The 16,310-nt window shown below is 35.7% G+C and overlaps 1 protein-coding gene across 5 annotated transcripts in view; it reads right to left on the bottom strand.

The window, feature by feature from the left end:
• USH2A (usherin) overlaps positions 1-16,310 on the bottom strand; it is a 408,741-nt gene that overhangs the window by 191,598 nt on the left and 200,833 nt on the right. For all 5 annotated transcript variants that reach the window (XM_052805222.1, XM_052805224.1, XM_052805225.1 and 2 more), the window contains exons 33-36: positions 15,703-15,862; positions 15,052-15,223; positions 10,442-10,589; positions 2,782-2,933 (exon numbers count right to left, since the gene is read on the bottom strand). In XM_052805222.1, coding sequence (XP_052661182.1) covers positions 2,782-2,933; positions 10,442-10,589; positions 15,052-15,223; positions 15,703-15,862 — 632 coding nt within the window. The remainder of the gene's footprint in view (positions 1-2,781; positions 2,934-10,441; positions 10,590-15,051; positions 15,224-15,702; positions 15,863-16,310) is intronic.

Below are 16,310 nucleotides of genomic sequence, written 5' to 3'. Positions count from 1 at the left end.
TAAACTAAATTAATTTCCTGTAAAGTTGTGCTGCTAAATGCAGGTACTCCAATCTCACCATGTCAGAAACATGGAGAAATGAATACCAACTACTTTTTCTGCTGAAGAGGATTAAAATATTCTTAAACCAGCATGAATTTGTAGCAATCTGTACCACATCCTAAACAGCTGCAAGAGCTGTATTGTCTCTGGCCTTTTCTTTATGACCTGCTATTCTTTCCAGTATAAAAAAATATTGAAACACTGTTCAGAATCAGTATATGCAGTATCCTCTACAGCTACACCTCTGCAGTGTATTTTGAAAATAATATTTGTGTAAAAAATGTACATTCTGTATATAAACATATGGCACAGAAAGCCTGTTTCATATTTCTTTTTCTAAATGTTACTTTATACACAATACTGTGATACTTTCAGATGTGTTGATTAATAACTTAATAAAAAATATTCTGCTATCATATAAGTAACACTAAATCATAGGATAGGAATAATAATAATATTGGGAAAACTTTGTCATTCATCTAAGTTTAAAAAGAAGTACTAGCATACACATAAGCTAAAAACCTGAAATTTAAGTTTAATAGCAGTGCGTTGACATGACAAATATTCAGTGTTGACCATTGCCATTTATTTACAGGATATTTACAAAAGCTAACACACTTCAAACCCAGCAGAATTTCAGATCTCCTGAATTCCTCTAAAGAATCTATTAGAGGTCACAGTACTTCTTGATAACACATATTTTAATTCCTTTTTAAGCAACAAAACCCTATTAGAACAGACACAAAAGCAATATCTTGGCTTTACTAGAAAAAGATTAAAATTTACCATTTCTTAATTTACATGTTACCAATTTGCATCTCACCTGAAAATAAATCATAAGTCACTGAAAAAAAAAAGTTGAACAAAAACTATCTAACCCAAATAAAGAAGTTACTGAAACACACTCACTGCTAATGCTCTCATAACTGATTAAGATCTTCAGAGCCACCTTCAGAAACATAAACTGGAGAAATCCTGTATTTAGGACAGTCACATAGCATTCATTCATTGATTAGGGCACATTAAGCATAAGATCAGCAATGAAAATAGCTGGAAGCATATCAGTTTACTGCTGGAAGATGTTTCCCATACTATTTAGAGTAGAGGCAAAACAGTTGGGTTTTTTCTTTCTTTTTTTTTTTTTTTAAGTGCTGGATTTATTCTGTAATTGATACAAAAATATTTCAAAAATTCAAATTAAGATGCAGTGCTTTAACTTCCTGGCAGCACTTAGGTGAGCCTAAATAAAGATGTTGTACTTCAATTCCTGTGATTAGAGATGGATCGCTGGCTTTAGAAAACAGTTTGCGTACTGATCATGGGATGCAGATGAGTATCAGCTACAGCAACCCCTACTTTGAATTGTTTGAAAAGTTAAGTTATGAGTCTGCAGTTCAGTGGAGATGTGAAAAAAGGCTACTAAAAATATTTTTTAAAACCCTAACTACTGCCATTCTGTTCTGTCATTTTGATGCCTATTTGATAGGACAGAAGTACTGAAAACATACATATTTCATCTGTATGCAAAGTCTGGTAACGACTTGTCTTAAACATCACTATTAACACAATGGATTAGGTTATTGGACATCGAATACCTTAAAACAAGGTTTGCTTTTGGGGTATATGTGAAGTTGTAAAAAATGTGCAAGAAAAACTGGCAAAAAGCCATTCAAGCTTTTAAGAGTAAATATCCTTCAAAGTAGAGCAAGCTATAAAATGTTTAATGGTTATAAAGTCTAGTCTTCTACAGATAGACGATGTTACCAGCATTTGAAAGAAAGCAATCTTGGAAAGAATATTGGAAATGTGACTAATGAATTATATCATAGAAATAAAATCTGGAAGTTCTTCCCAGAGCACAATATAGTGATACTATAAATTATGATGGAAAAATAAACAGAACAACATGACAAACTCCCAAATCTTCCTTTTTTCTTTTTTCTTCCTTTTCTTGTTAGCAAAATTAAAACTGCACACATAAAGCTGAATTAAACAAAAAATTAAATCTCAGAATTAACACAGGTTTCCTTCTTAGTTACGCTTGAAAACAAAACTAAGCATAGTAGATATTATTCCAGTTATTCATCAGCTACAATACTATGAAGTCATACTGGATTTATCAGTTCAGCTGCATGTCTAAAAACCTTTAACAAAATAAAAAAGCTTCAGAAGGCTTGTTTTTCACATGTCAAATTTAATATTCCTGTATTCTCAAACCCTGAAAAAATGGGGTGTTGTACAAGACTGTTAAAATATGTCCAGTATAATATTTTGATCACATACTTGCATTCAAAAGATATTTACGAATCACCATATTTTCCTTGCTCCTGTTGCCACTTCTGGCTTCTGCAATTCTCAAATTAACTTCAGTCCTTTCAGTCAGGCAGCTAGAAATTTGCTCATTACTGGAACAGTAACTCTTTCTTTATATACGTCCTTATAAATCTGGCTAAAGCACATCTGTACCTTTTGAACCTATTAACTCTATTTAATTTCAATAATGTGTGTTTCAGCCTCAAATTTTGCCTTTCTTCACTGTACCTATGTTCTACTTTGGAACAGTGCCTAACAATGACCTATCAAATCTTTAGCAGCTCTTAAACAGGATTTTTTTTTTTTTAAATGTCACATTTTGCCAGACGGGTTAGTACTGACCAGAGTGAATCATCACCATTTACTCCGACATTCACTGTCATCTGACATTTATTACACTCCCAGAATGCAAATTAAGGTACTCACCAATGGACCCAAAGCACAACCTTTTGCAGTGCATGCCTGGACTCTGAAGGAATGCAGACTCCAAGGAGCAAGTCCATAAGCATAAAAACTTAGCTGTGATGAATTTTGCATCAGAACACCATCCATATACAATCCATAGCTAGTAATGATACCTATAAAACAATGTGATAGCTCTCAGTTAGTATCTAAAGAGCTACAGAGTTTAGAAGAAAACTAATGCTACAGACATTAGGGTGGTATTAGTAGTATTTCAAACAGTTTACGGTTAAGCAGATAAGTGTTTAACGGGACTGTGTATGCAACACTTAGAAGAAACACATTCTCCCATCTTTAACTGTTGAAAACCTTGCAAGTGGATTGCATCTTTTCAAAACAATTATACTGTTCCAAAGATTACCCCTTAACAAACTTGGTTCTGGAAGGCAGCTAACATCACCTTGGAATCAGGAAAACTGAGGCAAGTCTGTTTCACAGCCTACTCTGCATATGGCTATCGAAACAAGAACTAGAAAGACACACAAAATCATCTCACATCTTAACAGCTTTAGACCTAAAAACAAAAAGTGATCTACAATATAATTGAAACGTTGAAGGACAACTCAGGCCAGTGCTATAACTACAATAAAACAGCAAGAAATAATTTTGTCACACAAAAAGCCTTATTGATACTGATTTTTGATAATAGTTCTCTTAGATTTTCTGCATTTTGCTAACTAACTAGATACTTCATTAATTCGGGGGTTGGGGGTTTTTTTGGAAAACAGTTCTACCCACTTTTCTAAACAAAACCACAAAATAGTATGAATTGCTGTTTCCTTCTCAGTATGCTGTAGAAAAAGTCCTGAAGTAAACTATTCCTTACTTATTCAATCTAATGAAAGAAAAACTATCTGCAAACTCAAAACAAACATTAGTAAGACTTTTAGATAGAGGAAAGAATGGTCCTTCTGTTGTAATTAGCTAATACTGAGTCAAAAATTGCAAGTGATTGCTTATCTCATTTATAAGGAAATCTAAATCTCTGTTCTTCCAAAGGTGCATGATAGGATAGCATGAATCCTGTACAGACTATACAAACACAGTGTTTTGAATTTAATGAACTAAAGACTGAACTTGACAGTTTTGCTTCAACTTTGGAAGCTGAGCTTGAACGGAATCCTTTTTCTCACGGCTATTCCTCCATCTTTCTCACTTTGGAATAGTCTCCTTTTTAAAAAGCTATTTAAGTGTGAAATCTTAAGGCCAATAAATGCAAACTATAGTATTCATTAGAAGTGAGTTCAGTTCAGAGGATGCCTTCTCATCTTCCCATTACAGAAAACATCTTCGTATTGTAAAAATATAGTTCAGTCTGAATTGTTTGAAACTACATTGAGGAAGATTCTGTTTGAAATTGAGAAAAGATTCTCCCCTCTACTGAATGGAGAAATGCTTCGTAAATAAAAGTGTACACACAACTGTTTCAGCTGGGCTTTGAAGAGTTATACTTCAAAAGATTTATATGCTAAAGCAATGCACAGCAGAGTATGGTGAAGTGATTCACAGACTCCTCGAATCTTTTCTCTTCTAGAAAAGCGAGAGACTAAACTTAAGTCAGACAGTAGAGACGTGTGTGTGGGAGGAAGTCCTGGTAAATCTCACACTATCAATCCTACCACATTCGACAGGCTTCCTAAAGCAAAAATCCCTTGGGGTTCTGTGTCTAGTTGCTTGTAAAGCAAGGGCATTAATGGTTGATATTTGCCTTACACTAAATAAACAAATTATATATATATATGTATTAAAAAATATTATATTTATCTCAGAGGAAAAATGTGAATGCTGGCATTAAGGATGTGTTTTACAGGCGAAAAAAACCCCAAACACTGAAGTACTTTAAGTACCTATATCAGTAGCACTAGCCCTTTAAAGTAATGGACAAATCCCTATTAATTCCTTTGATGTTTATGGTAACAGCACAAATCATAATGACATCATTTGATATTAATGTGGGTGTCATATGTACCTCTATGGGATCCCCCACTGTAACTCAGTATTAATTAACTGGACCATTATTTTAAAGTGTTCCTAAACCACAGCACTATGCAGCATCTACACTCTGAGGAGCAGCTTGCTGGTCAATATTGTGAGCTTTTGTTAGTGATCTTAGTACCATCAGAGAACAATCACCATTAATAAGCTGATTTTATTTCTGCCTTTGCCTTATATTACTCCGATGGAGAAAATTACAGAATGAAAAGAAAGAAAAGAAGTACATTTCAGAACAAAAGGGCTAGTAGTCTGCCTTCAAGATGTGAAGTCATTTTTCTAAATTAGGCAATAATTCTTTTTGGCCAGGAATAAATAACTTAGCCTCTCTATTTCACCAGTATATGCTTCCAAACCATACTGAGAAAAAGTTCAAAGTCGGCCCAAAGTTTATGTACCTCTCAAGACTTGCTAGACATTCCTGAAGTTTACCATCCAGGAAATATTGAAGAGTTTAGCGCATTTTTGTGATTTACAAGGCTTCATGAGTGACACATGGTCACCATTAAAAGATGCCGTTTCTTCAAAATTATTAAGTCTAGGTAGCTAGATTAAATCTTGGTTTCACTGAAGACAAAATCTCTATTGACTATAGTACAACTATGTTTCACATTTGAAGAGAAATCCAACAATGCAAATTAAGATTAAACTGAAGAAAGCTACACACGCTTCCCTTTTTCTTCCTCCTCTCCCCTTCCTGCATAAAGCCATATAATCTGTCAATGATATTCCAGACATTAAAGATGAAAAGAGGTTTTGAATCTAAAGTGCTACAAGCACTTTACTCTTAAGGTACAATCCAGAGGTCAAATCTTAAGCAAACATACTTTTACCTACATCAATTTCACTGACTACAAACACAAGTCATCTCTCACAAGCACAAGGATTTGCAGGAACAAGTATTGGATTAGTTCACTGAATAATTTTATAAATCAGTTTTTACTATACCTAATACTTCCCATACAAATTCCATATAGCCTTGGCAGATACAGTCCAAATCAAGACTTGATTTTATCTATGACCTGTATGACCTTCACTATGACAAGTGAAGTGAAGTTTTTGAGAAGTGACCATCTCAGGAAAGTTTTCAATGGTGAAAAGAGATAAGGTCACTTTTTTGTGTCAATGGATTTTAAAAGAGCAGACCTCAAACTATGTGGCAAGACGTTAATGGATATGTTCTGAAGAATACATGATTCTTTATGGAGGCCACAAGAATAGTGAAGGCTCAAAACAGAATATCTGATGCCACATGTCATTTCAGAAGCCTCTTCATATCTTGCCCTCAACTAAATGGTCAATATTGCTTATATTACACTATCTACATGTGACATGTATGTGATAGAAACAGAAGAGGGTTCTGCTGTAAAGTGGCATACTTCTGGGCCATGTCCTATCAACAAGTTATTGTCAGTTTGAAAATAAGACACAAAAAAAAGTGCATATTACAAATATATTCAGCATATAATCTTTCAAATGTCTTTTTTCTACACCTGGTAGAAAATGTCATAAATGACATTTCTGAAGCAACTTGCAACTAAGAATTAGGTGTATCATTTTCCATTTTCTATGAAATGAAATTTTTTCACAAAATAATGTAAATTGGCCTTAAATTCAACCAAAAACAGAGCCCAGAAATTCAATACCCATGTTTGGATAACATTAGCCTTTGACATCAAGATTGTCCCTTATCTCAAAGCTTGACTGCCCCCATTGCGCCATCTTTATGAAAAAGCCAAGTAACCTTTAATCCTATTTGCCACCTTTGGCCTCAAGGGTGGCATATTAATCCCCCTTAACTTTTTCTAATTGGTGGCAAGCAGCTGGACTCCATGTGTATCAAGAGAGCCTAGTAAAGTCTATGCTGTTCAAACCCCAGTCACCCTACACACCCATTCAACAACAGCAACAGCTAATAAGCTTCCTCAGCCCATGGAAATAAACAGTAACTTCTGTCATGTAGTATCAGAAGAAAGGAGGAGGAAGATAAAGGAATGGCCCCAGAGATCACTAAGGAGATTACAATTTATGACACAACAATCTTTGCAATTCTGAGGTTTCCAGTTGAAACAAAGCCAAGTTCAGTAATTTCAAAAAGCACTACTTACACCTAGTAGACTAAAACTCACCGAGTTTGAACCAATTAAGCCAAAAGTGGCAAACAGTTTCTTTTTGCAAAAAAAAAAAAAAAAAGAACTACATTAGAACTTCTGATTATGAGAATACACCAGCAAAATGCTGAAGTAAGAAAATTTAAGGGAAAGTTCCTTCTGCTGGTCTTTCTCATATTTCAGTCTTCTCAACTATGATATTTTTCAGCCTCCCACACAGTTTTAAAATATTGACACAGAGAGTGATTATAAATGACGTGGCCACTAGGCAGCCCAAAAGATATGCTGAGAATAAACAAAACAAAGTTACTGAACAATGCAAGCTTTCCTGATTAAGCAGTTGCTCAGTGAAAAGTTATAGAGCTGCTTCTTTTTTTTTTTTTTAATTCTTTTTATGAAATAAAGGGATGGAAATAGAAAATTGGAAAGAAAGAAATAGGAGAATGGGAAAATGTGTTATTAGTTACATGATCTTTTTGAAACTCCCCAAAAAGTGGGGAAGAAGAAGATGAAAAATGAGAGAAAATTTGCATACCCTTTCATTGTGCAAGTGTGAGCATGCTATGGTGAAAAAACAAAGTCCCTGCTCCCCTAATGCCCTTCTGGCTGCCAAATGCTCATGAGATAGCAATTCTTCCACTCTTAACCACTCAGCAAGAGCTCACAGGTGAAAAGCAGCAGCCTTTCCCTGCAAGGCAGGACAGTGGCAGCTGACTAAGATGAATCCCTTCCATCAGTTCTGACCCTAAGGAAAACCCTCTAACAGCAACACGCATAGTATCCGCATATCACAAAAAGTAACAACAGTGGCAAGGGAAAAATACTCTATGGGCTTCAAATAGTGAAAAGATGTGAAAATACCAGAGAACATTTTAAAGGGGAGATACTTTCGGGAGGCCTACACAGGGTGTATTCGGGATTACAGAGGAGTCGGCTATATGGCAAATTTGGTAATTACCTAAACGCATTGTTCAAAACCCCAGTATAAAGGTGAAGTGTTGTAATCAAGTCTGTTGAAACCTCTAGCTTCCATGGATGAAGGGACAGGGGACAGAAGAATATAATTTCTTTTATAAAGCTCCCCTGATTCTTGTCACATCTGTTGCTCATTTGGTTCAGATTCACAGCTTTCATAACAAGCTATTTATTGTATTTCATAGAATCATAGAATCGTTTAGGTTGGAAAGGACCTTTAAGATCATCAAGTCCAACCGTTAACCTAACACTGCCAAGTCCACCACTAAACCATGTCCCTAAGCACGACACCTACATGTCTTTTAAATACCTCCAGGGATGGTGACTCCACCACTTCCCTGGGCAGCCTGTTCCAATGCTTGATAACCCTCTCAGTGAAGAAATCTTTCCTAATATCCAATCTAAACCTCCCCTAGAGCAACTTGAGGCCATTTTCTCTTGTCCTATGACTTGTTACTTGGGAGAAGAGACCAACACCCACCTCGCTACAACCTCCGTTTAGGTAGTTGTAGAGAGTGATAAGGTCTCCCCTCAGCCTCCTTTTCTCCAGGCTAAACAACCCCAGTTCCCTCAGCCGCTCCTCATAAGACTTATTCTCTAGACTCTTCACCAGCTTCGGTGCCCTTCTCTGGATGCGCTCCAGCACCTCAATGTCTTTCTTGTAGTAAGGGGCCCAACACTGAACACAGTATTTGAGGTGTGGTCTCACCAGTGCCCAGTACAGTGGAACAATCACCTCCCTGCTCCTGCTGGCCGCACTATTCTGATACAAGCCAGGATGCCGTTGGCCTTCTTGGCCACCTGGGCACACTGCTGGCTCATATTCAGCCGGCTGTCAACCAGCACCCCCAGGTCTTTTTCTGCCGGGCAGCTTTCCAGCCACTCTTGCCCAAGCCCGTAGCGCTGCATGGGGTTGCTGTGACCCAAGTGCAGGACCCAGCACTCGGCCTTGTTGAACCTCATACAGTTGGCCTCAGCCCATCGATCCAGCCTGTCCAGATCCCTCTGGAGAGCCTTCCTACCCTCAAGCAGATCAACTCTCCCACCCAACTTGGTGTCATCTGCAAACTTACTGAGGGTGCACTAACAACCTCAGTTGTTTCCTAACAACCTATTTATTGTATTTAAAAGAAGAGCCAAGCTGTACATAGTAAATGCTGTATTAACAACAAGATACAACATGCAAATTTAGTCATGTATTCCCAACTTTTAGTTGTTTTAAAGGAAGCTTGTGGAAATTTATTTATCAAACTATAGGTCTTTATCCTGTGCTGTTGATATGCATATATAAATGTATGTATGTATATATTTATATTTCTTTGATTAGTTAAACCACTGTCTAAACTATTTGCATTTTTTCCCACATTACAAGGATAACAGGATCAGGTCCTGACATGAACTATTACACATAAAAAAATGCCCATTTCGTTGAACATTATTCAGACTTTAGCCACTAAGCCACATACATGGCCATCCTGCCTTCCTTCCCCCCCCTTATTCCCTGCCCTCATCCCTTACTCATCCCCTTTTTCCTTCCTCCTTGCCTTCCTCTAAGCCTTTGCCAGGTACGCTGATGGGATTTTAGAAATGGGGTTAGAGGTTTTCTAAGGGGCTGGGAGGCAAAATCTTCCAATATGACTTCCAGACAAAGAACCATAAAATATCAAATACATTATTTAACAGCAGATGACATACTCTTATTTCTTTCTAAAAGTAATGTATGACATTACAGAATATTACATATATGTAGCTTTACAATCAGCGGTTTTGGGGGAATCATTTAAAGTGCCTTGTAGTGAAGTTGTATAAGTAGGACGTGGTCTACCACAATTGAAAGTGGGGAAAAACTTGCAGTGGAAAAATGAAATTCATGTGAAAACACTGTGATAAATAACTGATATATGTCAATAAGATAAGCCAATGAAGAAAAACATTTCTGTTGCTTTAAATTCAGTGATTTCTACATAACATCTTCTGCTGTGATTTAAACTGTTATATGCATGATAATAAAATCAAGGTGAATTCCAAGGCCCTATGCGCAATATTAGAAATACAAAATTGGTCCAAAAGTTTTACACATGGATATTTCACAATGGAAAACATTTCTAAACAAAAGAAGGTATACTATTTAACTTCCACAGCCATGGAAATATATACCTTCAAGATGACTACATGGAACAGAAATCTAATGATTATTACATATCGATTAATGTAAAAGAAATTAATGTTTTATTAGAGGGTGAAATGAACATCCTAGACTGATATTCTCCAAGAATGCCTATTCCTCAGCTCAGTTGTCCTGGAAAACATTAAACAATGAGATGCAGTACACAAGAACTATCAAAAGGGAGCACTTTTGAGCCACTGAAACCGTACGATAGGCTGAAAACCACAATCTCCTAGCTGCGGACAATGATACTATCTCAGGTATTTTATGTGCTAAAATGATCATTAAAAATTAAGCACCACATATAAGCTGCCATTTAGAATATTAATTTACCTTTACTAATCATCTTTTTAACTTGAGGCTAAAAGAGTTCACTTACCATTCGGATACTCAGGCTTAGTCCATGAGATGTTAAAGGAGTCAGATGAATATGACTGGGCTTTTGGAGCAGGAACAACTTCTGGTGTACTCTCTTCTGTTAGAGCTGTGCTAGCTTCACTTATTGAACATCCACCTCCAGTGCAAGCCTTAGAATATGAATCAAAACAAATAAATATATTTCAATGTAATACCAATAATTTTAGCAATGATTTTTGGTAAAGTTTTATAATTTTTATGTATCTAAACTTAGTAAGTCTGTGCTTTTCACAGAAGATACTTTTCTTAGCATAGATTTGTTTACCTCTTTTCTTAAGTAACAAGATGTGCTACTCGTGATACTTAGTTTTCAGGTATAATATAGCTAAAACATTATACTAATGTTTGACTTGCAGCATTTTGCATCTGACTGCTATTTCAGAATCACAATTAGATTTCCACTGCTTTTGCAGCCACAGTTAAAGAAAATTACACTACAATATGTATCATTTACAGTGCAATACTCTTCTGGAATTGACTGAAAAGCTCTCACAAGTTCCAGACACAGAATATACTGGCCAACTTGCAACGTACTTAAAAAATTATCTTGATGAATAGTCATTGAGGAAAAAAAAGCCATTCAGAGAATACTGCACTTCATGACAGCAGAGTGGTGTGCAGATGCAATTAAAATAGTGAAAAACCAGTCTATTATAAATCTATATGTAACAGTTATTATTACATGTTTATGGATAACAAAGACAAATCTTTTGTATTTCAGTTACCAGAGAAGACTGATTACATGATTTTTACATTTTGCTTTATTATGAAACAATAACGATGTGCAAGAAAATGTGCCTATCACCCCATATAACAGGTTTTTAAAGTTTTACATGCACAAACATAAGACTACACAGCTATAGTCCTTGTGTGTGCTGGTTTTCCAATTACTGGTACTAAGATCAATGACAAGAGATGAGTTCCTAGAGAAGTTAAAAAAAAATATAGAAGAATATATAAATGCTGTATTGTATTTAAAGATTTTTGGTTTAATTTATTGTTCATTTTTAATTTTATTCTTTAGCAATAAAATAAATCAAACCCTGAATTTAACAAAGATTCAGATTCAGACATACTCTTAATTAAAACTTATGAGATCACCTGTGTTTTTAGGAGCTGCCCACATGCTGAAGTAGACAAGCAGCCTGCTCTGGATCATCAGCACACAAAGGAAAAATAACCTTGCTGTCCAGATCTCCAGGAATAAAATGTTTCTCTCAATCTAGTATATTTTATTTGAAAGGATTATCTTCAATTTCCCATTTCCCAGTGTGTTTCAAATCAGAGTGCAGTCAACATACTTCCTATCCCGCTCCAAAAGGGTATACTAGCCCCATGGGTAAAAATAAGAACTGTTTGTAAATGAGAGGCTATTTTATACACCAGGATTGTTTTGATTTCACTGGAAATTACACTCCCAACACAACTACAAAATGACTCCCTGTGTTCAGTCTGGGCTATCAAATAAAGATGAAAGAATGCAACATGCAACCTCAGTTTTGGGAACATCTGAAAATGACATTTACTGTAAACATGATAGTGTTTAAAAAAAAAAAAAAAAGTCAGCTTAGATGGATGCTCAGATAACTGTCAGCATTTTGATAAGGAAATGTTCAAAAACATCATCCTTCCAGAAAAGGCAGACTATTCTTCAAATGATTTCACTTCTATTGGCTTCATGAAGCCAAAAAGACCAGCTCTGGAAGACCTCTTCCTTGTACATTCCTTATTGCCTTGCTAAACAAGTTCCACCAAGCCTTCCTCAACAGTGGAGGGCTTTTTCATTCAAGGGCTCGGTAACAGTAGCCTTCCCGTTCATTTATTTCTTGAATTTCATGAAGCTTGATTTTTGTATCTCTCAAACTTGCTGGGGTATGAAGTTTCTGATTCTTCTAATGAAAATCAGTAAAAGACAGCTCATCTACATTTTAAATGGTGGGATTTTAGATCAGTGTACCCAAAGGGAGTGGGCATTGCTAGGACTCTGGCAATCACATCCAGTGATGCTCAAAGCCATGAAATCCTACACCTAGATCGAGCCCCATTGTGCCATTCTGAACTTCACTGAGAAACAGATTTGAGGCACAATTTGCAAAAATACCAAAGCTTCTAGAGGGCCAAAGGACAGATACAAACCACTTAACAAGACACCACACAGCCATCCTCCAGCTAGCACCTGAGCTAGCTTACCCACACAACACAGGTGTGAGGAGATACTAGCTTAACAGTTAAATCACAAAAGCACTCAAGTGATATAAATGGGTGTGCCACCCCAGCTACTAAACGCAGCCTTTCAGCTTTTCATTTGCTTTCAGATTGGCCTGGCTCACACCCATACAGCTTAGAGCATGAACAGAGCAAAAGCAAGTTCCTTTGCACTAATCCGTGGAGACATGACCTTAAGACTTCTCAGCTGACTTCTGGAAAGAAGCATTGGGTTTGTTTGTAAAAGCTGCTGCACTCATTTATGAATACAATTGCTACATATTAAATGGCAGTGATCAATTGTGAAAATTGGTACCAAGATACAAAGATAAACATTTTGCTAACTTTATGTAATGTACATATATTAACCTGTCACACAAAAGTTAAAGCCAGTAGGCTGTGAGGTGCTGAAAGTTCTGCTGATGAAGATCCTGATTCCTGTGTTCAAAGCTGCAACTTTTGATAACTCAACTTCCAATTTCTCACATAAACCAAAACCAGTTTTTGCATGGATACAAAACAAAATTAATATTACCTGTGAAACAAGGAAAAGAAAAAGGTTCTAGCTGATAGAAATATTTCATTCTAACCAAAAAAAAAGGGAAGAATTTAGTTGTTTCCTGTGTTGAAGGTATTCTATTGTGTATTCTATTGTTGTTTTAATTTAAAAGTTGTATTGAAATTAAGATTAAATTATATGTGAAACACTAAATATTTCAATTTCTTTCCAGGTGTGTGTGTGTGTGATTTTTTCATTTGTTTGTTTTGTTTGTTTTTTTCATCAAGTAACTTGTAAATCTCTAATATTACGTTCTTCTCAAACTAGTCAGACAAGTTCTAAATACAATGCGTCCAATGTTTAGATAGAAAGTTATCACACCTCAAAGGTATTGGGCATTTCATGCACTTTTAGACTTGCTGTTTTCAAAGCTGCAAGGACATTTAGATGTTCTAACCTGCCTATCACAGACCATTGCATTTTATCCAGGTAAATCTGGTTATCTTCTTCACCAGAAGATATTATCTTGTCTTACTTTCTGGTTACCACTGATGCAATGCAAATATTAACAACAAACAAACAAACAAACAAAAACAAAACACAAAGAGAAATAAAACATAAAGATCAAAGGTTCCTAAAAATGTATTCAGTAACTTCTAGAAAAATGTATTCAGTAACTTCTAGAAAAGCTGTACATGTTAATGAAGTAAAAACAAAGTCCATACAACACTTCTTTATTTTAACCACATCCCAAGACAGAGCCACAAAAAAAAGCAGTCCCAGTTGCTCTCTAGATCCTAGCTGTTAATTCTCTCCTGATCCTTTCTCCTTGCGCCCCCATGCACAGGAGCTGGGCAGGAGCAGAGAAGAGCTGTGGCATAGTGAAGGACAGCACAAATTCTTTTGATAGTCCCACTTGCTTATAAAGGCATAAAATATTTGTTGAAGTACTGCCTTAGTTTTGGACATGGTGCTATTTTATATGCTATACAATTTACTATGCTGAAGTATCGAGGCACAAATGAATTAATTTCAACATGAATCTAAGCTTTAATTAGACTGAATATCCTTGCTTTTTCAAGTTCAAGTCAGATCCTTATCATTACCTGAAGGTAGTTTATTTTTTGTGGTATAATATTTAGAACATTCAAGAGCATGTTAAGAAAAAATGAATGCATACCCAGTCTACATAAATGTAAATTTATTCATAATCAAGAGCAGAATATTTTTCTATGGCATTTATCAAAGCAAATATCCTTATATAGGTATTGTTATAAAATGAACAGTGTGCTTAAAACAAGGGACAATCCCATGCTTTTATGCACATATTTTCAGGTTTGTTAGTGAGCTGAAGCTGTTCTCTTTCACCACAAAATAAAACCAATGATAAAGAAATGCAATGAAAACACCAAGGTCTTTTAAAATGTTTTGAATAAACAAACTGCTACTTTACACTGAACTCTTTTCCTCTCTGCTATTTCCTTCTACATACACATTTTCTGAAGAAAGAGCAAATTAACATGGTACAAAATAGGAAAGCTTAACATTTTCACATACATTCAACATTTTCTTGTAAGCAGGGAACAGAAGACATTTTTTAAGTCTTTCATATATTTCTGGTCAATTTTCTATTTGTTATCATCCAACTTATCCTTGAAGAAAATTTTTATTTAAATTACATACACATTTTTTGAGGGCCTGTTTTGAAACAAAACACCTACTGTTGTTCAGGATGGTTCATCTACCTTAGTTTCAGAAAGAAGAGGTTAAACAAAGTGGACACATGAACCATTAAGTATTTAAGATGTTAACAAATTCAGAATCATTTTCACCATTTAACACCTCTACTACACATCTTTAAAACTTACAGCTAGCTTTATGAGGTATTCAGTACCCGGAAAAAGCTGCTGAATAGTAAAATCCCGAAAAAGTTCTGTGCTGTTATAGATTACATTCCACTTTGTAAAATTCTGCTCATTGCTGGCAATATAAATTATATAGTGATCTAGGATTCCATTTACTTCTGCTGGTTCTTTCCATCTGCAAATAAAAGCAAAATATGATTAAGACCAGCAAAGATTCAGACTGTACTGAAAAATGTAAGGCTTTGTTTAGGGGACTTTGTGGGGTTTATTTTAAGGATTTGAAAACATAGTTTTGCAACCATAAAAATAAATCTAAGGCATACCTCTAATGCAGTACTTGTATTCAAACAATTACAGTAACACACAAAGCAGGGGCTACAAAATGGGCATATCACCAGAACATTTCCTGCACTGAAGTTTGCAGAGGCTATGCCCATATGTAGGTTATACTGATTGCGTAAAGACAAAATGGAAATTAAGTTGGCAAGTGATAATCAGAAGGTTCACAGAACCACTAAACTAATCACTTCTATGCATTTAATCATAATAAATTTAATTTTATGTCACAAACCCTTCCCCTGATTGAACTCACTGGAATTCTTGAATAAACTGATGCACTATTGTGTTGTCAGGAAAGAAGAAATCATTACTTACTGTACATATATCGTTCTAGAATCCAAAACCGTCAGGATTGGGGCATCTACATGAGATGGTGGCAGCTGTGCTGTAAACAAGGTGACCTGGGAACTGTTTGTACAGCCAGCAAGCGTGCATGCAGTGAGCAGAAACTGGTGTGGTGTAAAAACTGCCAAATCTAGGGTAAAAAAGGAATATGAATTTACTTTGTATATTAATTTTACCTTGTTTTTCTGTAATTTTCAGAAGGTAGTGAATTCAGAAAATCAAGTGGAGGTGGGACCTGTACCTCTTAAATGTTTCAGATTTGTCTCAGAGGAGTGAATAGGTGCTGGTTGTTTAATATCAAATAACTGCAAATTTTGACTACTACTAGGTCTACAGGGTGCGCTTTGGTTGAGATGACCCCATTGTACAGTACATTTATACTAGAACGTACATGGCCCAAACAAAACAAAGATGTTAGCCTCTTAGGTGTTACACACTATATCAATTTGCTACAGTGCCAAATGAACACCTTTAAGATGATTAAATCAAATCAAATCAAATTAATGGAAAAACAAGTACAGGTTCATTAACACAGCCAGATTATATTTTTTTTAAAAATGTGCTGTATGATACATGAA

The sequence above is a fragment of the Harpia harpyja genome, chromosome 13 (genome assembly GCF_026419915.1).
Source record: "Harpia harpyja isolate bHarHar1 chromosome 13, bHarHar1 primary haplotype, whole genome shotgun sequence".
Classification (NCBI taxonomy): Eukaryota; Metazoa; Chordata; class Aves; order Accipitriformes; family Accipitridae; genus Harpia; species Harpia harpyja.
Note: the sequence above shows the minus strand (reverse complement) of the source record. Positions and strands in the feature narration are given on the sequence as shown.